General features: G+C 37.5%; 1 protein-coding gene across 5 annotated transcripts; it reads left to right on the top strand.

Annotated features, from left to right (window-relative positions):
- The first annotated feature begins 1,511 nt into the window (after window positions 1–1,511).
- Window positions 1,512–19,543, top strand: LOC130605133 (coagulation factor XI-like). 5 transcript variants are annotated; one of them, XM_057420343.1, is made up of 15 exons: window positions 1,512–1,646; window positions 2,212–2,270; window positions 5,026–5,188; window positions 5,864–5,970; window positions 7,565–7,724; window positions 8,285–8,394; window positions 11,723–11,882; window positions 12,657–12,766; window positions 12,855–13,014; window positions 13,152–13,267; window positions 13,654–13,828; window positions 15,747–15,922; window positions 16,235–16,330; window positions 17,683–17,822; window positions 19,203–19,543. In XM_057420343.1, the coding sequence occupies exons 1-15, from the start codon at window positions 1,639–1,641 to the stop codon at window positions 19,356–19,358; spliced, it is 1,896 nt and encodes a 631-aa protein (XP_057276326.1). In that variant the 5' UTR covers window positions 1,512–1,638; the 3' UTR covers window positions 19,359–19,543. The 5 variants fall into 5 exon arrangements, 3 of the variants coding, with proteins under 3 accessions (XP_057276326.1, XP_057276327.1, XP_057276329.1); XM_057420344.1 differs by lacking the exon at window positions 16,235–16,330; XR_008973622.1 differs by lacking the exons at window positions 15,747–15,922; window positions 19,203–19,543 and having other exon boundaries at window positions 17,683–17,808.
- Window positions 19,544–26,203: the final 6,660 nt, after the last annotated feature.

Raw genomic sequence — 26,203 nt, 5'->3', positions numbered from 1 at the left:
CATCGCCAAAAGATTCCTTTTCCTGAGACAAATTTCTAGAACAGGGATAATGTATTATAGAAATGAAATCTTCCAGAAGCTTCTGAAAAATGGATATGACTGCATATTTTATGACAAGACACATAATATTGCTGAAATTTATGTCAAATCTGCCCTGTTTTTTCTGCAAATTTGAACTGCCTATGTTACTTTTCCGGAAGTGTGAGGTTGGAGTTTTCTTGGGGTTTTGTTTATTAATAAGACAGTAATGAACTGGAATAACACTTCCCTATAGCTGAGCTGGAAAGCCTGGATGAGAAATGAAGTAAAAGTCCTTGGAGAGAATTTCTAATCCCTTTGTGTCACCAAGTGAAATGCACACACACAAAATAAGGAAAAAAAAAATTTTAATCAAATAATAGTGCAGGTTGAGAAGCACAAACATAAAAGTTCAGCTTGTTTTATCTATAAATATACATGGTAGGTTTTGTGATTACTTTCACGATTATGAAAATTCTGTAATTTGAAGTAAAAGTGATAATTTTTACAGAGCTCTAAAAGATTATCATCTTTTTACAGATGAGAAAAGAGACACTAAGTGACATACCTGTGGTTGCTCAGAAAGACTTCAGTCATGTTGACTGGAACTCTCTCCCAGAGCTGTGCTCCCATGATACACACCTCACGGCTGATGGAAAAGCTCCTCTTCAGAGCTGAATGTGAGAGCTCTACAGGCATCTTAGTCTCAAAATATTTCATGTTACAGGAATAAACTATTAATGTGTTTTGCCATAAAACCTTCTAGCACTCTCCGTTGTCGCTGTAACCCATTAGAACAGAAGACAGCACATAGAAATGAAAGCTGCTGTGCTGAAAATATTTGAGTCCTCTCCTACAAGCATGTCTGGACAAAGCAAATTGATACACAGGAGAGTATGAAGACTTTCTTTGAGACTGTTCTTCCTCTGTAAGGAGGAGCTGAAGACCTTGCTGGCTCACAAGTCATGGACTTCCAGCAGACTCAAGATACTCTTACAAGCGTAGAAAGGACCACAGTAAAACTACTTGGAAGATGTAGATGGGATAATTTCTGCAGAGTATTGAAAAGGAGGAATAAGAACTTGAGAAAGAAAAGACAGCACAAAATACATAATTGAAGAATATAGCTTTTTGACAAGAGAATGTATCTAGAAAATGGTGTTATAGTAAGAAAACATAGGTGATGATTCTGTCCTTCGTTACAGAAGTTTCTTAATGGTGTCACCTGCTTGGGTCTGAGTCTTACAGATTTCATGCAGATTTCCCCCTGCCCCAACTCAGGATTTACTCTTGAGATCTCCTTCCCTGTTTATGTAGGTTCTTGCAGTAGTAGTAGATACTCTGGCTGTTCTGATCCAGGGATTTGCCTTTTATTTTCAAATGTCATCAAGAGGCAGATCTTCAGCTGGTGTGAAACCTGGACATTGATTTCAGTGCAGTCTAGATGATGTATGCTTTGAAAATGGCCCGAGGTCAGTAACAATATTGACAGAAAGAGTACCCATTCAAAGTAAATATTAAAGATAAGTTAGCACTGCAGGCATAGTAATATTTAACATAAACTGTTGACTTTTTTTTTTTGAAAAGCATAAGCTTTATCCATTCATCCAGACCTGCTGTATGTTCAGGTATGTAATCATTTTTGCAACTTCGCAAGTGGTATTCAGTGAAAGGTTTTCATAGCCAGAAGACAGTGTACATTGATTGGTTTATGGATTGTGTTGTGTGGTTAATTTATTTGATTCTTTGGTAGCTTAATTGCAACATATGGAGAAAAGAAAACGTTTAAAATTCATATAACATATACCAGAAGCAGTGAATGCAAGTTATTTGTTTGCTATATTGATAATAGTACCCACGTAACTAACAGGACAGAGTCAGGATTAATAATGGCATTTTGTTGGAATATTGTTCCCAGTCTAAGCAAGAATAAATATTTGCTGTAAACAAAGCAGAAGTTCTCTGAGTGCCTATAAGCTTTGCTTGAAACCATAGTAAAAAAAAGCTTTTGTTGTTCTTATAAATTACTTTATATACCCCTCGACTGCATATCACAGCTGTACTTTGTAATTCTCAATGTCATTTTGAATTAATGGCATTAAGTACAACTGTAAATCAGTATGTGGTACTTTATAAAAATAATTATACACTCTTTATTAAACATATCCTAAAGAATGATTTTGTCTTTTTTAGGATGATTGGGATTTATCAGACTTTTTATTTCATTTTCTTATTTGCTTCCGTTTACAGTGGTAAGTGAATATATAATTCTTAAGATAGGCACACAGAGTAATGCAACTCTTCTAGAGGGGTAGATGATGAGTAACTACAGTATGGTCGTCCAAGAACAGTCTTGATTCTGCTGGGTTGTGCTCAGTCAAGTTTGGGTAACTCACATAACCCTGTTGCTTTAATGGAATGTTGTAACAGGGCTTTACTGAATTGCCCTGTCACCCCCCCATGCTGTCACCTCACCTAGACTGCATGGGGCCATGCTATAGGCAATTTTCATTGTCAGACTGAGACTGCATCCAGCTCATAGCTGTGAAATTGGTGTGATGTTCAGTGTCCTGCAGCCAACAGCAAGATTAGCAGCTTTAGCAGCAGCATAGGAAGGGAGCCCTTTGTGGTAGATGGGTGTGCAGAAGGCGGGGTGGTGTCCCATAATTCTTGGCTGACTTTGCACTAACCTGGTTCTCCCAAGCACACATTACAGCTCTCTGAATTTTTGCAGTAATGTGTGTTGGCTGTCGCAGGCTGTTGTGGCAGTGCTGGGGTAAACTGGCTGCCTCTTCCTGTCTGCAGAGGAGCATTAGCTCCTTCCTCAGAGGCTGCCCTTGGGGGTAGGAGGCAGGAGTGATGCACTCAGCCCAGCTGCCTCCCTGGGGGACAGCAGCCAACAGAGCTTCAGAGCCAGCAGCTCTTTTTATATTTTTCAAGCAAGCAAACCCCACCACCCTTGAGTCTTATTCACACATCCTATTTGTGTGAAATTAAGGATATAAGAAGTATCTAACAAACACCTATGTGCCATCGTGCTTGAAAGACTATTGCAGCACATGTGAATAACTCCCGAACCAGTTGTTTTATTGTAAATGTTGGGGACTTTTTTAATTCTCTTGGTACACTGGAATATCAGTGATTGTGTTTGTTTTTCAATGTCAGTCTGGGTTAATGATTTACTTAGTTCAGTTAGCAAAAAATCAGACTACAAAATTGCCTTGCATTTCCCTGAAGTTCCATGTGCTGAGCTGATAAATTCAACTCAGGCCTAGCACAAGTTTGTATTCAGTAATGTATTAACTGCTTTCTTGGAGGACAATTTGTTAACAGCTTTGTAGCAAAATCTGTTTGACAAATGTAGTATTATTTAAGGAAATGTTTTACATGGTTTAAAATCTCAGCAAAACTAAAATCTTGGAACATTTCTCAGGCCTAGGAAACATATTTTTATGAAATTACAGTTTTCAGAGCTTACCGTTTTCCATAGTTTTACAGTGTAAATAAATATTTTTGGTGTTAATTTGTACTAGGAGAAGGTAAATAAGATACAAAATGTCTGATAAAGCAAATAATTTCAATATTATTTTCTTTTGACTTTAAAATTCACTTAGAGTTTTCTAACAGGAAACGCTTTTCTGTTAATGACAAAGTTGAGTGAAGAAACTCTAGTGAGACCAATAAATGCAGATTTTTAGAGAAAGATCCTCAAAGTGTAGAAACCAGAAAATTTGGATGCAAATTTTGTTTTAACAAGAAATCTTTATATATATTAGTGTATCTTCCACATATGCCTAATAATTCCTTTTTTTTTAGGTAAATTATATATTTTACCCATGTACAGGAAACATAGAATTACCTAAATATAGTTTATAATCACATTAATAAATAAAATTGACTTGTAATATTTTAAAACTGTAAAATCCAATACAATAGTTCCATTTGTTTTCATTTCAAACAGCCTTTGATAAAGTAGAATCACTTTGTAGTAACACATTAAGCAGCTAAATACAATGCTTTCAGTTGGGTGTCCTCCTGTTCTGTAAAAATACAGGATTTTCTCTTTATCTTTTAGCTAAGGAAAAGCACTTTTGTAAATAAAGGAATAAAAATTGACATATTTGCCAATTTCCTACCCCTTTGGAGGGCAAAATAAAAGAAGAGAGTGGGCTCCTATGAAAACCAGCCCTCCTGTGTGTTTTAATATGGAGATCTTGCAAATACCTTCAGTTTGAAAGATGGGAACAGGCTGCTGTTTTGGTATCTTCAGTGTATGGCTCTGCAGCAAGAGTGGATTTCATTATAGAGTTTAATAAGAGCTTGATGATGAATTCCTGTAGATGCAAGGTACTACTTGGGCTCATTTTTATTCTGGACAGTTACTGAGACACCACTCCTGTAACAGCATTTTCTTTATTGTGAAAAAAGTCAGAGTGGTTTCAGAGTGGGTGTGAGGGAGCTGAAGGTATACAGATGCTGGGAGCCACTGAAGCTGTGCACAGTGGCACTGCCTGGGACTCTGGTTTCAGACCATCCCTAAACAAAATAGGACATGCAACCTGCTGATTCTTTTTGGTCTCTGTGCTTCCTTCTCCTGGTATTCCTTTTAATGGTGCTCTGTATTGGTTTCTCTCAGGAGATGCTTCTGCTCCTCCTGAGATCTTCCATGAGAAGGTCCCTTCCTCTCTGCCATGCAGATCTGCCTTGTGGCACATTCTGCTGCTCTGACTTCTGCTTTGGCTCAAGCTGCCTAGCTCCAGCACTGAATACAAGGCAGGGAACAGAAGGGAGACACCTCAGAGAGTTTTATTTCCTCAGGAGTATAGGCAGAGGGAGTAAGATAAAGATAAGACTCAGAGGAACTGTGCTACTCAGCCTCCTCACCCTCTTCTGCGAGAGTGTCTTAAAATCAATTTCAACAATAAAAAGAGTCAGTGGCTTCTCCCTCTGCTGGTGAATTGTGTCTCTAATCTCTAATAATGTACACATTTTCTTATTCTGTATCAGAATGTGTGACTCAGATCTATGAAGATACATACTTCCAAGGAGAAGACCTCACTACAGTTTTTACACCAAGTGCCAATTACTGCCAAGTAGTGTGTACTTTCCATCCTACCTGTCTGCTCTTCACCTATTTACCAGCGACATGGACTAAAGATCCTGAAAAAAGGTAGAATGTTCATATACACATGGCTTCTGCTGGTCTCCAAGTTTAGGAACTTGGTAATGTTTTGACAGAACACAGGCACACAGGGAAAGTTAAAGGGTTGCCATGGAAAGCAATGTCATGTGTCTTTAATTAAAACTGGTGATCTAAAAGAGTATTTGCTTAAATTCAAAAGATAAATTGTGGTAATGCCCAACCTTTCACGCTCGCATACCAACCCTTTCAAGGAAACAGAACTGACCGTGCACTTCCTCCTCTGTGCCATGTGTTTATTGTTGGGGAGCAATGTGAGCAATTTCATATCTCCAGTGATCCTTGCTCCTGTATCCCACTTTCTCTCTCTAGCATTTTTTTCTAATAATTAAGAACCTCAGTAGCCTGAAAGGATGAGGTTCTCCTCCCTCTCTATGCCTACTGTATTTCTGTCCTCCAAAACCTGGGAGCTGCTTCTTGCTTTAATGACGCCTCTTGGAGCTCTCACATACACTGAGTAAACTCACCTATTAGCAGTGGCAACAAAGCAGATGCAGCTCTACACTATCTTTCTCCAAACTGTACTTTAGACGTCTAATCTTTAATGTTGAGGTATATTGGGCAGTCTGCATTTCATCTGAGTATCAATTATGAAAGTCTGTGCTCTACTGCAAAAGCTATGAATTCCTGCATTTTAAAACACAGGTTTTCCTGCTACTTAAAAGACAGTGAAACAGAAATGCTGCCAAAAGTGGATATGGAAGGAGCTATCTCTGGACATTCCTTAAAACAGTGTGATGTCCAAATTAGTGGTAAGATATGGTTATTCGCATTTATGCATTTTATGCTTTCTATCATGTAGCAGATGTTAGAAAATTAATGTTTTGGAAACAGGAATACAATCAGGGAAGCAGCCAAGCAGTATTATGTATGTTCTTTGCTAGATCTCTTTCAAACACAACTTACAAAATCTTCTACTGGTTTCACCCTTCAGCCCCAGTTATCCACCACCAAGGCTCCCCAGAAAAGGTAACAGGGAAATTATGCTCCTGGGGTCACTGCTTCATTTGCTAGGGGCAGATATGAGCATGTGCTTTACCTAGCAGCTTCAGTTCTAAAGATTAATTTACCACTACAATTTAACTCCAACAAGGTGCTCATGGTGTCCTGCTTTGCAGCTTTGTAGAGCAGATGTCCAGGAAAGCAGAATTGCACAGTCACAAAGTGATCTTGCTACCTTCATGATTCTGTGTAATAATTTACTAACAGCTCAATCTTTCAGTGTATGTGTGCTATGCACAGTCTTAGTGTCAGCATGCCGTACCTGCAAGTTACCAGCAAGCACATATAAAGCTATTAAATGCCTTGTTTTAAATATATTTTAAACTTCTACCATCATAATGATGTCATTAAGAGAAGATCAGCTTTAAGCATAGCACGCACTGCAGAAAACCAGAATAAGAATGCATTTATTCAGTTCCTGACTTTGATGCCAAATAGTGTCTTATGGGCGTCAAGGTAATTCTTCAGTTTTATCAGTATAACACCTCAATGTGCCAGGACTAAATGGGTCTTTCTTACTTTATGCAAGTTCTCTATTGCAGCTATTGACAAATCACTTGTGCTTGCTTCTTTTGGCCACTTGCCTTCCGGAGCAGTCAGGACTTTTAAAAGCCTTTTCCTGCCAACATCCTGTCACATTCATATTTGACAGTAGCTTTGGCTCAGCAAAATAGATTTCAATGGGATGTTTTTTTGTTATGCTATATAGACTAATTGATATCACTGGAGTTACTCTAGAATCAGATTAATGTCGCTAAAAGGGAAATCTACCCATATATGTTTAAAAATGCCTCCAGTGTTCGGCTAATTTGTGCTCTGTGAGTAGACCCACTTGACCATGAGGCAACACATGCTTCCTACATGGGGAGCTATTTCAAACCCCCCAGACCCAATTCTCCCTCTGTGGAGTGTAAATTACATCTTCTGACTCAAATAGGACATGTCTATCATTTATGATAGCAGAATTCACCTTTAAAATGCTCTATGAGTTAGGAAATGAGGAAGTATGTTTTGGAATCAATCCCGAGTTCTTGCTTCTGCTTAATGTCATCTTGGTCTCAGCCATAGCTGTCAGAGCTCATCTTTCATGTAGGCAGAGGAGCTGTCAAAGTTGTCTGTTGTTTTTTTCCTCTGACATGCAGTACCATACTGTACCTACACTTCTGATTTTGTTACTTGAAGTATATGTGAAATATGATGTAACTGAAGTGAGCATGGGAGGTGGAATCTGGATTGTGAGAGCTATGTCATACGAACTTCTATCTTTTGGGCAGCTTGGGATTCAAGGTGGGGAGGAGAACAGAAGCATGTTTTCAGAACTTCGTCTCTCTTTCTTTTCCACAGCTTGCAGTCCAGATGTCCACATAGGACTGGATATGGAAGGGCAAATTCATGATGTTACTATGACTGACAGCTATCAACAGTGTCAAAAAAGATGTACCAATGACAATCGTTGTCATTTTTTTACATATGCCTCAGAAACATTTCATGATGCAAGCTTTCGGTAAACACAAATTTGATCCCTTTCCTTCAACAGTGCTGTGCTTTGGTAGTGTAGATTTCAGAGCAGCCTAAGGTGTGAGAATTTATTCAAGAAAATTATTTTTCCTGACTTGTCATCCTTGCAATGTTTTTTCAAACTTACAGATAGGAAAATGTCTGAAGTAAATGAGACAAGAGAAAGGCAAACTTTATCATCATAGCACTGAATAAAATCAAAATCTTTTGGAGATAGTTACATGCAAATTATATTGCTAGGTATGCAACTCTGTTGGTCTGTTAAAACTTGCTCTGTTTATTGCTCTGAAAAGAGAATCATCAGAGCAACTAGAGACATTCTTTCATTTTTATCAGACCTATTTTTGAGCTGTTTATCTGAACAATTTTAAAAATTAAGCATTGTTCAGTTAGTTCTGTTCCTGTTTTGAAGTTTGTTGTGGAGAATAGAGATTGCTCTGGCCTATGTCCAGAACATGCACCATGGAATTATGGGGCCAGGAGGATGGTGTAGAGCAAGGAAGATGGCCTGCTGTCTTACCACTTTCTTTATTCTTTGTCACTCAGTAAAAAATGCTTCTTGAAACATACCAGTGTAGGAACTCCAACCAGCATAAAGGTGCTTGATGAGGTTGTGTCTGGATTCTCTTTAAAACCATGCCAGCTTTCTGAAATAGGTAACTATTTAAAATCTCTGATTCAGTTTAGTTTTAAGGGTTGTGGATGACAAGGTGCAGTCTCTCTCTGACATTTGTCCTTTGTATAAATGCTTCATTATGTAAAATCATCCTAATATAAACTTATACTTGCAAATACAGTTAATACTCTCAGGCACAAAGGAGGCTCAGATCTTTTTTATTTTCCCATTTTATCATTTGTCTTACAAAACAGCTGTCTGCTTTAAAGATCTAAAGAATTCTTTCATAAGATTAACTTGATGAAATTGCATGTTATCTTTGTAACATGGATACAAAACTGAAAGATGAAATCCCATCAAAGTCAAAGATCAGAAGACTATAAGCTTTCTAAATTCTGTTTGCATATCTTGTATGCAATTTGAAATTATTAATGAGGACCTGCAGCTTTCTAATACAACTGGCCAATACAGAGGGATGTATCTGTGTTTTGCGGATGATTTGTAATGAAAGCAGTGTTTGTGCTTGTTCCCGCAATCATCACTCAGGCAAAACTCTCAAGTGTAAGATCAAACAGTGTGTATTATACCTTCTTATTCACTATTTAAACACCTTTAAAAAAAGAAAATCTACCTCCACCTTGCCTTGCTGTGTGGTATTTTCCCTTCTTAATGATGATGATGTTCTGCTAGATATAGCCTTATTTTAGCTCACAGATAATCTATATCTTCCATATAAATCACATTTTGTAGACAGTCTGCATCTTTCTTTTTGTATATCAATACATTTCCTTCAGATTCTGTTAGTCATACTGCAGGAATAATCCTTGGAAACTATCAAAAAAGTAGTTTTGTTCAGATCTTAACAATGAAGACACTTAATTTTTCTTTAAATGTGAAAAATGATGAAAGAAAGAAAAAGGTTTGTAAGGAGAAGAAAACAAATTTACTTTTCCCTCACTATATATATGAGAGAGCATGGAGGGAAGATCGTTTTTTTTTCTAAACTCTTGATTTAAGATATACTAGAATGACATGTATTTGTGGTCAAAAGAAAAATCACAGGGGGGTACCGCTCAATGGCTTTGAGAGGAATCAGAGAACTGTCGCATATGCGCAAACAATATGATTTTAAGTTAAAAAAAGAAATTGAAAGCCATTTGAGACTTTACCAAAGATGTTTATGATTTATGACAATGATGATAAGGCAGTAATGATTCATCACAAATTAAATTAGGGTTTTGAAAGCATGTGGAGGTCAGTGTTGTTCCTACCCATCTTTCTGGTCATTTATCCTAATCCAAGGCAGATCAGCTATACTTATCCAGACAGAGATTTGTCAAAGGCAGTCATTAAATCTCAATGCTGCCTTCTGTCTTGTTGTGTTGCAGATATCTGAAATGGGTTTATTTAAATATTTCTTCTAGATTTTTTTCTGACTCTATTTAGCTAACTAGTCCTTTGCTGTGTATGTTCTAGTGTCCGCATTTCAAAACAAGACATTTCTCCTTTCAAAGCTTATGGAATCACAGCAGTCCTCTGTAAACACCAAAAGTTAAATTGTACCAAAAAAATTAGAGGTTGCTTCAGTCAGATTCTAAGGCCAGTGAAATCATCAATATGGGATTTTTGTTTCCTGTTTTGCCATGCCCTCTTTCCTGTGCTCAGTAACGCTAGTGTTGTTGACCATCTAACTGTAGTTTGTTTTCATGAAGAAGAGGGCAAAGTTAAGAAAAGGTAGTTCTTAGCCTTTCTCATGCCATTTGCCATTAGCTTTCATTCTCTGCTGAGCAGAACCTGTGCTCCTTTCTTAGTGCTAACTGAATGGCATTCTATGTTTCGTTTGCTCCCTCCTATCTGGCCTTTCATTTTGTGCCTTCCCCTTTCTGATTTTGTCCTTAAACATGCATGCTATTGCGCGTCTGTAGCAATCTGTTCTTTCAAAGTACCTTCCTTGAGGTCACTGAATATTGAACAAGCAATCACTGAACATGACCACTGAGATCATGGGTTAACTTCCCTGAACTTCTGGATCCATATTTATGCTTTAAATATAATTTCCTTTAGAAAATATCGATTCTCCTGATTTTGATTTCCCCTTAACATGGCATCTTACCTACTAATTCTCAGAATTCATTGACCCTTATTTTCTAGTGCCCTGTTGTTGTTTTTTTCCTGTTTTTATTGTGTAATTACTGTCCAGTGTTGTTGTCCTTCCATACTTATGTTTTTTGAAAACCTCACCAAATTAACAGGAGCCACATTAAGCTCTACCTTCCTTTTTACTCTTTTTCCCTTTTTTGTTGTAAGACATTCCCAGTATATGGGAAGTGTTGTCTTGTCCACTGTACTTTCTCAATGGCTGAAGTTTTCTGCTGCCACGGTCTTGTGTTTGGATAATTAAATTGTTTTTACTGTCCTGACAACTTGATAGTTTCAAGAAACGTGTTGGTGCTTCCTTTCTTATCCTCTTTTCTTTGTTCCACTGGGATTTTAGCTAAGACTTCAAGTGTGTCATTGGAGGAGGCAACTCGTTTTTCTCTTTCTAAACATGCTAGCATTTCCTGTAGCTGCTATATAGTCTGGTTTTGCGAATTACCCAGCCAAGCCTCTGCTTTGTTATTTTGGTAATATCAGAGGGTAGACTACATTACTCCTGCTCATTCCGCCTACTTTTCAAATAACATTAAATAAAGTGTTAAAATGGTAATCCCATTATTTTTCTTCTAATGTTCTCCTGATCCTTTTAGATATACCCATTACCTTAATTATTTTAGACTTTGCGGAGATTAAAATGATTTATGCCTAACTCTGAATTTATACACTGATTTCCACTTCTCCTAACTGAAAGTATTCCCTAGTAGATTAACAAATCTGTATTCTGGCTAAAAAAAGGGTAGATTTAGGTTAGTTTTAAGGAAGAAATTCCTCACTATGAGGGTGGTGAGCCACTGGCACAGGTTGCCCATAGAAGCTGTGGCTGCCCCATCCCTGGCAGTGTTCAAGGGCAGGTTGGACGGGGCTTTGAGCAACCTGGTCTAGAGAAAGGTGTTCCTGCCCAGGGCAGGGGGGTTGGAACTAGAAGATCTTTAGCGTCCCTTCCAACCTAACTCATTCTGTGACTCTGTGATTTCTCCTCTTCTCTATATGAATCTTATCCCTACTCAGCAGTCCTTTCCACGAGTTTACACACTCAAAAATGTTCTTGAGAAATAGTTTTTGGTTAAAATGTGGTGTTATTTTTCTAGCTTATCAGTCACAAAGGAAGGAAAATGTGACTAAGGATAGAAATTAATAATTTCTAAACCTTAATCTTCTGATGACATAATGAAATGTTTGGAATTTTCATATTTTGTTCTCCTTTTATACAGATTGTCAAATGGACATTTTTGAAGATCTAGAATTTTCAGGAATGAATATTACAAGTTTTTTCACTCCGGATATCTCTGTCTGCCAAACTATTTGTACATATTTTCCAAAGTGCTTATTCTTCACATTCTTTACCAGGGAATGGAAAATAAAGTCACAAAGGTGAGTATGCTATCTAACTTTAAAATTCCAAATAGGCTTTAAAAAAAAACAAACATCCACAGAGTCTTTTATTTTTTTACCACTATTTTCTTTATACCTATGGAATTTTTTGTTGAAAGGTTATTTTCAGTAAAGCACAGTTTTTTAGGTTTTGGATTTATAAGTTTATAATTTTCTGTGGGCATTTCATCTGTTCTCCAATGTGATCAGGGATCAGCTGCACATCTGGTGCTAATCTGAAAAGAGTTATACGCATCAAAGAAACAGTGAACCTCCAGATTGCTTTAATGACTTAAAGCTGAATTTTATAAGTTATCAGAAAAGTCATCTGGTTTTCCAGCAGTATTATTTACCGGAAAAGATTTTTGATAAACTTAACAGGTTTAATAAAATTGCTATTGAGCTTTCTTCTTGCATACTTAGTAGTGAGGATAGGTAAAGGTCTACATTCCACACAAAACCGAAGTATAAAATTTCAAAGGAGTTTCAGGGAGAAGCAAAAGTGTGATGGCATGTATCATCTAAAATCACCACTTCTGTACTACAACCTTTAATAGTACAGTCATCTGCCATTTCACAAAACTGCAAAAGCCCCCTCAATTTAGTGTAAACTAGTGAACTTAATGAATGCCTTTTCATATGAAATACTTTAACATATAGAGACTTGGGAGAAAAAAACACGTTAAAGAAAGAATGTTTCCTTCCCAGTACTTAAACAATGAATTTTAGAATGTGAGGACAGATTTAGTTATTATAAAAACAATTTCATTTTAGGAATCTTTGCCTTCTGAAGACATCAACAAGTGGGATACCAGAGGCGCTTATTTCACGAGAGAATGCTATATCAGGCTTTGGTCTTCTAAACTGCAGAAGATCATTTCCTGGTAAACAATAAACTACAATAAAAATACTAATTTTGAATTAATCAAATTTAGAGATTTTCTGATGCTTAGAATGCTCTCATTCTTACAGCCTGCAATTCTCGCACTTACATGCATATGAATTTTCTGGGAGATGAACTCAATGTCACTTACACTAAAGGACATAGAGCCTGTCAGCAGGCTTGCACAGATGTGATCCGCTGCCAGTTTTTTACCTACTATCCCCTCCAAGATTCATGCAATGAGGAAAGGTGAGATATATTTTTTAAAATGTCCAAAGATTGCCAAACTAATCATCGCACAGACTTGCAATGTGCAATGGGGACGTGTGTGTTCTGCATGAAAAGAAAAAAAGTACAAATTTTTTTTTGCATGAATTCATTGGCAGAAAGTGTGAGTGTCACCTAAAAATGTCCTTGAACGGATCTCCAGTGGAAATAGTACATGGGCCAGGAAGGATCTCTGGGTATTCACTAAGGTTATGTAAAAAAAAGGCCGGTACTGGTAAGTAAAATTTCTTTCATGTAAAAGAGACAGTGCTTAACTGATGTCAGTACAGGAGGCCAAAACCTCTTTTTTTGTTTGGTTGGTTTTTGTTGTTCTTTTTTAAGTGAATTGGTTGCAGTGTCCCAGTGGGGTGCCTTGTAAAGTTATAGAGTACTCTGAAAATGTGACATTGGCCAGGTCTGCACATTGTAAACGCTAACAGTAACACTTTGAACTTGGTTTCAATAGACTTTATGATCATAAATATCATAAAGATTTTAAACTACATCAGATATCACTTTCTTTGCAAATGATTGGTCCTTCTTCAGGGATCAGCAGTAGTCTTCATTTTTTATTTAATCTTTAATTTTATCTTTAAGAAAATTTTTAAATTATTTCTCTAGTGTGTATGCAGCATTCTGCAAGAACTATTAGGATTGTTGGAGGAACAGACTCTGCTCCTGGTGAATGGCCATGGCAAGTCAGCTTGCATGTGAAGTTGTCTCGTCAGAGACACCTCTGCGGGGGCTCTATCATCAGCAGACAGTGGATTCTTACAGCTGCTCACTGCGTCATGAGGTGAGGCCTAAGTGTAAATGTACAAATAAACCCCCAAATGTCATCCAGCGTGAGATCAGTTGAGATCTACCTTTCAGAAAGATAAAAATGAGGGCTAGAATAAAATAAACTGTTTTAATGTAACCATAAGGTGAACTTCTAAGGTAAAATATTCATATTCTTAATGTAACTGAACTCCATACTTTCTTCCTTTGTAACATAGTACTGTGTTTCTGATGCTAAATTATTTTAATGAATATAGATGAAATTCTAAAGAAGATATCAGAAACCTACGGAAACTTAGACATTCTCATGTAATAGAAGCTTCTTACTGTAATACTGCATCATTTATCAAGGAAAATCTGTTGTTAGGTTATCCCATGTCATAAACTTCAAATTACTTATCTCAGAGGTTTCTCCATGGCACTTGAGAAATGGTACTAATCTGATAGCTTCAGCAGTAGGGTGCAAGTTAACTGATTTGATCAGAACACAAATCTCCATGGGGGTCTCCATTTTGGTACCTGAGCTAACTATCTCTGCATTACATGAAATATCCAGATTCCAATTGTTCTGGATTTCCTTTAACTTTTTTTTGGTTGGTTGGTTTATTGGTTGGTTGTTTTTTTTTTTTCCTAAAATCTATCAATCAGTCAGTTAATAACCTATTTTTAATGCAGATTTTCACATTGATGAGTATAGTCTGTATTTTTAATTGAATTAACATCAAATTTGGGTCATGAAAGTACTTGTGAAGATATGATTTGTCATGTAGATGATTAACTTCCTTTGTTAGATTGTCATCATCTGTAAACTAGGTTATCCTGTCATTTACAGAATAAAAGGTGTAAGGCTATAATGCAGTCTGATAGGGAGAGAAGGGGTAGGTAACAGATAAAATGCTTCAAAGAGGATGTTGACCCAGCAATCTGGTCAAAAATCAGGTGCTTTTACTCATACAGTGTAGTATGATGTTACCCACTATTGTTTTCTCATGGAATAGTATTGCCAGTATTTCGCCTCCAGTGGCAAACTTTGTGAGTTTCTGAAAAACCCCATATAAAAAATATTCTCTACCTGCTATCCAGTGTAGAAGTTACCAGTATTATAAAAGGCAAAGATAGAAGACATATTTGCAAAAGAAAACATAAAAAATAGACTTTGTTAATTGGAAAGTATCAAACCTAACTGATATTTATAAATTTGTATATAAAATCTTCAAAAATTTTTGGAAGTTTATTTAAAATAAGTTTTGCATCCTCTTTATTGCATATACAAAAAAATTCTAGGTGGCCTTAATGGTAGAATATCACAGTGAAATAGCTCTTAAACTTACTCAAAGTAAAGTCAAAACCATAAAGATTACCTGGAACTTGTCATATAGGTCTATGATGTTTTACTTTACATTTACTTGGCTAGAGTTATTTTCCTAACAAATAACTGTCAGGATAGACTCTACTCGAATTTCTATTCCCAACTCCGTTTTCATTACTAAAAAAGCTATTGTGTTGGAATGAATGGGAAGAATCTCCTGTATCACTTCAGGGTTTGCATTATGCCCTTGAAAATAGTACATATATCTATGTGTGTGTGTATATATACATATGTATATTTATGAGAGGAGAAAAAGGGAAAATAAAAAAAGGCAGAAGGGGAAGGAGGATGAAGAAAGATCAGGACAATGAGAGTCTGAACATAAAGAAGAAAGCTGATGTGGGAATGAAAATATGAATAGCGAGAGGAACAGAAAGAAGTGGAGGGGATGGACCAAGCAAACCTTTCTTTTGTTTTGAGAGTATGAAAATAAAAAATTGAAACGATGACTTCAGTGCTGTTCACTGCACACTCAGGAGTAAGGGAAGATATTGGCATCTGCACGCAAACTCTAAATCAGAGCAAGTCTTTTGCCACAGACTGACTGTTTGTCTTTTTCCCTCAGTCTTGAGAATCCCAACATTTGGCGTGTTTATGGTGGTATTTTAAAACAATCAGAAATAAATGCGGATACACCCTTCTTCAAAGTGGAAGAGATTATTGTTCATCCTCAGTATAAATACGCACAGACTGGATATGACATTGCTTTAATGAAACTTGATAAGCCTATGAATTTTACTGGTATGTAGTGTATTTCAGAGGAATTCTGAAAATGTGCAGGATCACACAGGGCTGGCATTGGTGTGGATGCACATGATACCTGGGCTGGCTTCCATTAATGTGCAGTTACTGGGGTTTGAGGAGAATCTCATTCTTTTGGCTTTGAAAAGAAAACGGGTGGCTTTTATTTATATTTATTTCCTAGAATGATATGTAGTGCAAAGAGCAAAGCATAATATGGAGCCTATCTTCAGGGATTGTGTAGGTTGCCCACAAAACCTTAATGTTGCAGTTGCCTTTGCTGGTCAAACTAATATTTCTATTGTGTTTTAGATCTTCAACTGCCTATTTGCCTGCCATCAAAAGAAGACACTAATGTACTTTATACTGACTGTTGGGTAATTGGATGGGGTTACAGAAAAGAAAAAGGTACAGATAAATATTTAAACACTGAGTTCTTTTACTTGCAAAATTCACACTTTTTTTTTTTTTAAAAAAAAAAAAGAAGGAAACCTGCATTCTTTTTTTAAAGAAAATGCCACATGTTCTTGACTAGAATTATTGCTATCTGGCTAACACTGTAATATAATAAATTAGAATCTACTTATATTAAGACATCACAAAACATACATGAAAGAAGTATGAAGTTCTCATTAAATACCTCCGTGTTCTGACACAGAAATTGAATCTTATAAATTGATACAATAATTTGGAATGTGTAAGAATGCAACCTTAAGTATATCCTGTACAAACCTCAAATACTTTTTCTTAGATTCTATCTTGATCTACTGGCAAAGCCCAGAATATATCTGGAATGCACACTCCTTTTCAAGCTGCCAGCTGAAAAAAGCCAACAGTCTTATCATTGTACTGTGAGGTTTTGAATCATAGTTTGCGTATAACCCATGCTTTTCTTTTAAGCTGATTGTATTCATATGACTTTAGAAATTGCAGATTGAAGTATGTTGCTTTTATGATTCTGAAGATTGATTATTAACAATGCCAATAACTTTTTTGGTAGTACATGGGATTTCAACTCCTCTGATTTTACATGGAAGTAGGCCAAACAGCTGTTAATTATCAAAGTATGCTTTTGCATATATTTATTTATATTTTTATGCTTGTACTATTAATGTGTATGTGTGTGTATATATATATATATATATATATATATATATATACACACCTATTTAAACAGTGTTCTTTCCTTTATACACCTTCCTATCTGAAGGTTAGAGGCCAATATGAAATCAAACAAATTTAGGTAGATATCATATAGGTTGATTTTTTCTGTTAATTTCTAAGAATAGGATGCTCTCAAATACTGTTATTTACTCTGTCTGCAAATTTCTCCATCCTGTAAACTACTAGAGCATTGAGTGACACTGATTCGGCAAATGGGAGATTCCAAGCCTACTGTGACACATTACTAAGAAATAATTGTTGGTAACAGAAAGCAATACTTTTGATGGCTAGGCTCCAAGGGCCACTGTCCTGAAAGCCATACTCATACAAGGATTCACTGCAAATCACGGAGGAATTTTGAAATTTGCCCAGACATGAGTCATAAAAAGGCATTACAAAATTATTCAAATTACCAGACAACTCACATTGTTTAGTAACACAAGAAAAGGAAAATCATTGTCATGAACATCTAACAACACTCTAAAATCAGGGGCCTCCAACTTTGTAATATCACTGTATGGGGATTTCTAGAGTTTAGTTTGAAATTAATTTTGCTAGAAGTAAATATTTCTCTGTTTATATCTCCTATTCCATAGGTCGTGTACAAGATATTCTTCAGAAGGCTACTGTTCCCCTCATGTCAAAAGAAGAATGCCAGGCAAGGTACCGAAAACACAGAATAGGGGACAAAGTGGTCTGTGCTGGCTATGATGAAGGTGGAAGGGATGCTTGTAAGGTAATGAGGCAGTACATAGTCATATATTCCAACCAGTTATTTAAATATATGACTGAATACTGTGATTATTTTTTAATTGTCATTAGAAAAAATATGGTTATCAATAGAGCTTGTAATTAACTTGTCACTTTTGCATTTCAAAAGCACCGAAAATGTATATGGAAAACATTTCTTATGTGACATTGAAATCATGGTCGATAGATTCTATAGACAGAAAAATCTATGTGTAGATATATCGCATCTATTTAGGGAATAAGCCAGTATTCCTTTGGAGTATCAGAAATCCAAAGAAAGCAAGTATGGTATCTCAAAGCACTTCTCCAATTAAAACAGGTTTTTATTACTTGATATGAAATACAGTACATGAAAGCTTATTTTAAAGCATCCACTGTGTGCAAACCAGAAGGGAGGATGCTAGATATGCTATTAAAATGCATTAAAATGGGGAATGGAACACTAAAGACAACAGACTGGTCTGTTCATTATTAGAGTGCGAAAAGTCACAGCAGTGTGAGTTTAGTGATCTGAATCCTCTGTTCAGGTGTAAATTTGTGCAATTCCATTGATTCAAATATTCTGAGTTAATTTATGCAAGAAAAGATAATCTGATTAGTAAGATTGAATTCTCTGCTGATACAGTATTTTGACTTTAAGTGTTTGACAGTTAACATTTTTATGTTAAAATGCTACTGTTACTGTAATCAGTATTGGGTAATTAGGAGTCAAAATACTTTGATGTCGGAAGTAATATTTTCTCTAAGCCAGTTAAGCTTTCTTTATTTGATACATTGTACCAGAACATGGAGGTGCTGCTTTAGAAAAATAACACACTTGCTATTGTCTCAACAACTCATAACAGCTATACTGAGCATTATCTTATGTTCAGAAAGATCAGTTAGGAATAGGAAAAAGAAGAGAGAGAAGTGTTTTATCTTTTGAGAGACAGAGTCCCTCAAACAAGATAAGCCACACAGAGAACTACAACCAGGTTGTATACTGAAACCAGGGTTGTAAGAGAAAACATTGGCAAATTTATCATATTTCTCACTTGCACATGTAGTATTCATAGGGTTTTAAATCAGTGTATGTAGATAAATTTAAGCCAACAAATAAAAAAAAATTAAAAGGTAGTTTTGAACCTTTCATGGAAAATGGAAGTTATTTGCAAGAATTGGGAAGTATTTAGGGGTCAATTTATTAGAAAAACAGAAAAAATGCTTCAGTACTCTTTTAATTAGTCTTAAGCGAAAGTGATTGAAATCTAGGCAGGTATGATGGTTTTAACACAATGATGCTGATTTTAATTAAGGCTTTCTGTGAGAGAGAAATATTGAGGAGTGCTTTTCCTTGTGTTTTGTGTCTTTTTCTCCTGCGGCACAGGGGGATTCAGGAGGATCGCTGTCGTGCAAGCATGAGGAGGTGTGGTATCTGGTGGGCATCACAAGCTGGGGTGAAGGATGCGCTCGCCGCAGGCAGCCAGGTGTCTACACCAAAGTTGCTGAGTATTCAGACTGGATTTTAGAAAAAACTACATAGCATAGGAGTGACTGACTGGCTCGTAGTGGAAAAATAAGCCTAGGAGCAATGTGATGAAGTGTATTAGCATTTTTTAAATGGTATTTCTTGTTAGCCTGGAATGTAAAAGACTTGACTGAAAAAATAGGAAAGCAGGAATGAATAAACTTTGACATTATTAAATAAAAAGCAGTAATAAAAATAAACCCTGTGGTCACTGATTTGGCAGTGGAAAAAAACCCATATATCTGAACTATAGGTTTCTTCTATCCTTGCTAGCATAAAATAGGACTAGAAGAGGTTGCAGGGCGTGTATAGACCTAGGAGCTGGAAACTGCTTGTGAGGTTTGGACACAGTAATAGAGATTTCTCTCCCTTGGCTGAATTTGGTTGAAATGGGACCGTCGGTTACAAAGTTACTAAGGGGCTTGCAGAAAGGAAGATGAGCCCTGAAGAAGACTATAAGTTGCATAAACCTTGTTTCTTTATGGAATTCACCAAAAACGTGTCAGTACTAACCAAGAAAACAAAAGCAGAGGCGTAGGCAAGCTTTTCAGCAATAATTTTGCAAGTATGTTAGTAGTGCTGTCTTTCACTTATATTATTCTAACATCTGTGGAAACTTTGTGGCAAGAATGATAATGTGGGTCTAATTCCCTTGGAGCAGAATATCCAGAAAGTCAATAAAAGAATCATCCCCTTTAGGGACATCATATGTCATTGCTCTTTAGCACAAGATATTTTATTTTCCAGATCCCTAGCTGTCCTTCATTAAAGAAACAGCTTTTTCCTTTGTCTCCTTTTTTTTTTCTTTTTATTTCCTTTTATCGTTTCTCCTTATTTTGTGTCAAGTAGCAAATATGTTTTGTGGTCAAAATTAACAGTGAGAAACTGTCCTGGGTTTAGCAGTCAAAAATTTATTACTTTCCAATAGAAGGAAGCAGCATTTCACACTGTATCAGAAAGGTAGGTGCAGGATGTGGCATTGTCTTTGCCAGTCTTAATGAGCTTGTTTCCTAATCATCTGCATTACATGAATTGCTGATACTGTGTTCTAGAGCACTATTCATAGTTGCCACACAGTCACCCTGGGTATGTCGTGGAGGTAAAGAGCAGGAGTGGCTTTACAAGTAAATGAGGTAATAAAAATTAGAAATTAAACATATAAAACTTATGGGAAAAAGCAATCAAGCTGCTGAAAAGCACTTCTCAGTTTATCTTTTTGATGCTTTATTTGCAAATAACATTGAGGAAAAATATAATTTCACAACCGCAAGCTTACAAACAGTTGTTTTTGTGCCTAACTGTCCAAAGAGCCCCTGGGGTCAGAGTGCTTCTCAGGGTGTGCAGTACTAAGCTGACCTCAGTCAACAACACACCTGAAATTCCAAAGCTGTATTCAAAGTCTGGGGCTTTGGTTTTGTTTGGTTGTTTTTTAAAGAATCAAAATTTAAAGCAGGGATAAAACCAATGTAAGTGTACCGAGAGGGGAGAGGGAATGGTGCTGCTGCAGGCATGTCTTGGGAAAGAAGGGCCCTGCCTTCCCTCCGCCCTATGTTAGGCTCCTGGGGATGGAGGATTGCATCAAAAAGTGGTGTGCAGTGCTGAAATCTCCTGCTTTGGGAATCCCAGTGCAGGCTGTGGGTGTTCAGAAAGCCAACAGGCAAAGTCTGACTTGCGGTGTGGGGATTGGATCAAGGGGGAGAGGAAGGGCATATCACTGTGCTGGGACCTTTCGCTGGCACTACAGAAGCAGAATAGGAGATAAAGGTGGGAGCTGATGTCCTTTCCATGACCTGTTTAATCCACAACTGGTTTAAAATATCAGCAAACATCAGACATGCTGTCAAAAACCTAAAGGCTCAAGTAAGAGACTGAGAAAGAATAGGTAAAAGAAAAAAACCCTCCAAAAAACAACATAACAAAAGAAGAAAGATTCCTGGCATTCAAATGTGGTTCTGTCCTCATGGGGAAGGAATAGAGCTGAAAAATCACTGTGGGAGAAACAAAGGAATTGCTTCAGTATGAAAACAGAAACTGAAACTCTCTAAAGAATAATCATCAGGAGACCATCCAAAATATCTGTCTGCCAGTACTCAAGCTGCATATTTGCCAAAAGAACATATCCAATGTCAAACCGATAACTTTTAATGCTTTCTTATAATAATGCTGTCAGGTTCTTTTTTGAAATGCACGCAGCATGCATATGCTTTTTTCTTCACCCTCTTTTGCCCCCATCTTCCCTTCTCTTTCTTTCTGTTTTTTTTCCCCCCTTTTTTTTTTTGTTTTGTTTTTGTTTTGTTTTCTGCAGCTTTTCAGGTTTTGGCTATTGGAGTAATGAAGAGGAATGGCAGCTCAGCAATGTTCTGTAGGCCTCTGAAGCTCCCTCTTGCTTCTCAGAGGTATACCTCATGACAGCAATATGCAAAAGGAGGAAAGTTTTAGTTGTTCTGTGAAAATTGTTATTTTACTGTCATGAAAAACGCATCTTAAGTGCTGAAAAATAAGGAACTGGATGGAATGAAAATAATTCCTGGTGTTGGTCTTCATAGTAGGAGAACTCATGCAGTTAAATTAAAATGTGAATGCCAAATTTCCAGTATGTATAGAAAGTTCTTTGGAAAATTATTGCTAGTTTATTTTTTTAGATGAAATATCTGCTTTATGATGTATTAAAAATGCATTTCCACTTCAAGTTGAGGCCAATTTTATTTTGCCTCTTTGAACAATAATTGCAGATATTAAGTATTACATGTTTATAGTCAAGCATTTGCTGAATAGTAAATTACTTGTTTTTCATGTGTTCTTTGTGTTGTATGTCATGTTATAGATATATATAGACATATTAGAGTTAATGTGGAGTGTTATAATTTACAAGAAATGTTCTTGTGAGACCTATGAAGTGGAGATGGAAACCAGTTGTTTTGCAGCTTCTTAATATTTCTTAATTTTCAAAGGATCCTGGAAAAGACATATGGAGAAGGTCTTTAGAGATTAAGTAGTGCACCATCCTGCCCTCATGCACGATCAAGAACCCCTATGTTATTCATGACTAGAGTTTCTCTAGCTTCTAAGCAGCAGAAGTTCTACAGTCACCTTGTACGAGCTATTCCAATGCTCAACGATCTTTACCACTACAAAGTTTTCACTTGTCACTGACTTAAATAATCTTTCCTGCAGTTTAATTCTAGTACTTCTTGTGCTACCTATCATGGAAATGGAAAACATGGAGAGAAGAAGTTAGGCTTTTAATGTCATTGTTTTTTTAATGTAATTTGTTTTGTTTTTTTTTCACTTTCTGTAGTCACCCTTCCTATATTTGATGCTCTTTTCACATCACAGTGTGATATTAGCGAATTTTGACTCAGTTCCCACTTTTTTTGCTATCTGGATTGTTTGTAAAGACCAGTAAGGGCAGATGATGACTCTGAAGGAAGAGTACTATATGCACAGGGCTTACAAGAAAAGATTAGGAGGAGATGATAAGCACTAAAGCTGAAGTAAGTTATTGAGAGAAGAGTTGGAAGAAACAACAGAAATCAGTGCAAGTGGAAGAAAGACTAGCCCAAAAGGTAGGTACTCATCTGGAAACCTGGAACTAAAAACATGATGGAGCACCTAGACACCCCTTCCAGGTCCATGCAACTGTATCTCAGCATCTGAAGATTAATGAAGTATGGTGCAGAAAGAGGCTATTTAGCTATTTGTGTGCTAATAAGTTGTAGAGTTGTCTGAAGCACAGCACCACACTCAGACTTGAACTTATTGGTACACACCTCTGCTATGATTTGCTGCTCTGCATGGATGTACCAGTCCAAATTCTCAGCCTCATGACTGTAATTCCACTCCTTTTCCCACTGATTTTACAAACTGGTAGATTTTGTCTCCAGGTCACCTCTTTGCTCAATTTTGCCCCCAGAGGACATGTACAGTGTATTGTGAAGTTAGTGGTCTGGGGTCTTGACTGCTTCTTTGTGTTCTGTCTTCCATTTCCATGGTTTTCCCTTTCATAAAAGTGACTACAGTAGGCAAGATATTATAAAAAAAATGCAGGTACATGTTCCCTCCAATATCCTATAATTCCCATTCACTGTTGTAATTTGATGTATTTCTTTCCTAGACTGGGGCATTTGTGGGTCTTCTATTTCATTTAGGGTGTCTGGTGGAATTGCTGCATTAACTGCAATTCACCTAGTACCTAAAAATTTTACTTCTCTACTTGATTCCTCGTACTTTTCAGGTGGGATCTCAACTTGTGCTTTATGGAGTGCTTGCCACACTGCTGTTGCTCCTTCCCCTGTGTTTCAGGGGAACCTCAACTAGAATATCATTTATACATTGGTATAGTTTCACATTCTAAGAAAGTGAGACTGTTTGGAGAAGTTCAGCAAGTGCAGCATGAGCAGTTGTGGGTGAATGTTTATAGGCCTGTGAAAGTCTGTTAAAGGTATATTGTATACAGTCCCAAGCAACAGTAAATTTTCTCTTATCCTCCTCTTTTAAGAGGATTGTATAGAGCATATGTTTTACATCTAGTACACACCTTGTGTGTGGCTGCTTGCAGTTGCTGTAGTGTGGCTGTTAGGGTTGCAATATTGGATACTGCAGCTGTTAATGAGGCTGTGTTGGCATTTAAGCACTAGTAATCAATTGTTAGTCACCATCTCCCATCCTGTTTTCGGACTGGCCAAACTGGTGAGTTATATGAGGAGTGGGCTCTGGAGATGATTTGTCATTTCTCCAAATCAGTTATGACTTCAGAAATTCCCTTTCATGCTGCAGCAGAAGTTGGGCATTGTGGTACACCTGTAATCTTTGAATCAGAGAGTGCAGGTGCGTGGAGCAGGTGTATCATTGCCTCCCAGTTTTCATTAGGATTAAGGTCAACATTTGAACCAAAGAACCACATGCTGCCATCAGGAAGGTGCCAAGAAGGTTCACAGAACAGCCAAGCTATTTCCATTGTGACCTTTGACCATGAAGCAAGCAGATGACATGCACTTCTTGCCCAGGAGCCATAAATTATCTTTTGCAGTTTGGCGGATAACACTTGCTCTGTTTTATGTCAGTGATTTTAACTCTTTGATGTCCAGATTGTACACCCAGCAACTTGATGTTCTCTTGCATTAATAATGAAATTTGTGCTCCCACACCTATTAGGAATTTTACCAGTTGTCACTGAGGCCCAAGTGGAATTGGAATGTATTTTGCTTTAATGATGGTTCTAACCTCATACTGAGCAGAATCTGAGTGAAACAAAGAATCATCTTCCCACAGTTTGCTATTGTTGGGATCACCCCTTATGTTCCCATCCTATTCTTCACAATTCATTTCCTAATCTGTACAATGTCAGGGGAATTGAGAGGCTCATGAGCATCATACAAGCTTTTCTTCCAATGTTAGTTCTTTCTTCTTCCTATAACTGTTTCTGCAGCTGCTCAATTTACAAAGATAGTAATAATTTGGCTGCCTTTCTGCCTTCTGTTTCTTCTCTCAGATCTGTTCTTCCGCAGCTTTTCAATCACGCCAGTTATCATGTACCCATTATTCTGAGAATCTGGGGCTTGGAATTATTCCCTGCTTTTATAAGTAATCAGTGATATCACCTGCCATCCTGCCAACTACACCAACTTGTCACGAGGAGAGTGGTTTAGTATTGCTCAAAAAATGATCATCAAAGGCATTAGCAACAGTAGTTTTAATATCATTTCATAATTGCGTGACTTAAGAGTTCAATGGCAAGATTAACCATGCCAAGTGCAAGGTCCTACATCTGGGTCAGAGCAATCCCAGGCACAGCTGCAGGTTGGGCAGAGAAGAGATTCAGAGCAGCCCTGCAGAGAAGGACTTGGGGGTGCTGGTTGATGAGGAACTTAGCATGAGCTGGCTTCAGTGTGCGCTTGCAGCCCAGAAAGCCAACCGTATCCTGGGCTGCATCAAAAGAAGCATGACCAGCAGGTCGAAGGAGGTGATCCTGCCCCTCTACTCTGCTCTTTGTGAGACCTCACCTGGAGTATTGTGTGCAGTTCTGGCATCCTCAACATAAAAAGGACATGGAACTGTTGGAACAAGTCCAGAGGAGAGCCACGAGGATGATCAGGGGGCTGGAGCAAGGGCTGTTCAGCCTGGAGAAGAGAAGGATATGTGGAGACCTCATAGCAGCCTTCCAGTATCTGAAGGGGGGCTATAAGGATGCTGGGGAGGGACTCTTCATTAGGGACTGCAGTGACAGGACAAGGGGTAAGGGTTAAAACTTAAACAGGGGAAGTTTAGATTGGATATGAGGAGGAAGTTCTTTGCTGTTAGGGTGGTGAGGCAGTGGAATGGGCTGCCCAGGGAGGTTGTGAATGCTCCATCCCCAGCAGTGTTCAGCTCCGGGTTGGACAGAGCCTTGGGTGACATAGTTTAGTGTGAGGTGTCCTTGCCCATGCAGGGGGGTTGGAACTTGGTGATCTAAAGGTCCTTTCCAACCCTAACTATTCTATGATTGTAAGATTCACTCTAGTACTTATGGATGATACATACAAAAGAAAATTGAGGTAAAATCAAGCTAAAATGACGAATACAGAAACCAAAAGCACAGAAGAGTAAGGGAGACCTCCCATTAAGTTATGAGTTTCAGAACAGACCCCCTTGCTTTCTAAACTCCTGATGAAGTCTACGTGTGCTGGGTCTAGTCATAACCTCAGACTTGGTCAATGATTCGTGCCTAATGGAGTGGACCAAAGGGAAATCAAGGTAAAATCAAGCTAAAATTATGTGTATGGAAACTGAAGGTGTGAAAGGGTAAGGGAGACTCTCCCACTGAGTCATGAGGTCCAGAGTGGACCCCACTGCTTTTGAAATTCCTGGTGGAGCTTAGGTGC

This window comes from Pezoporus wallicus, unplaced genomic scaffold (assembly GCF_028554395.1).
Source record: "Pezoporus wallicus isolate ANWC-B61680 ecotype Strahan unplaced genomic scaffold, APGP_CSIRO_Pwel_v1 contig_5552, whole genome shotgun sequence".
NCBI classification, from domain to species: Eukaryota; Metazoa; Chordata; class Aves; order Psittaciformes; family Psittacidae; genus Pezoporus; species Pezoporus wallicus.
The sequence above is the reverse complement of the archived record's forward strand: the minus strand, read 5'-3'. Positions and strand labels throughout refer to the sequence as shown.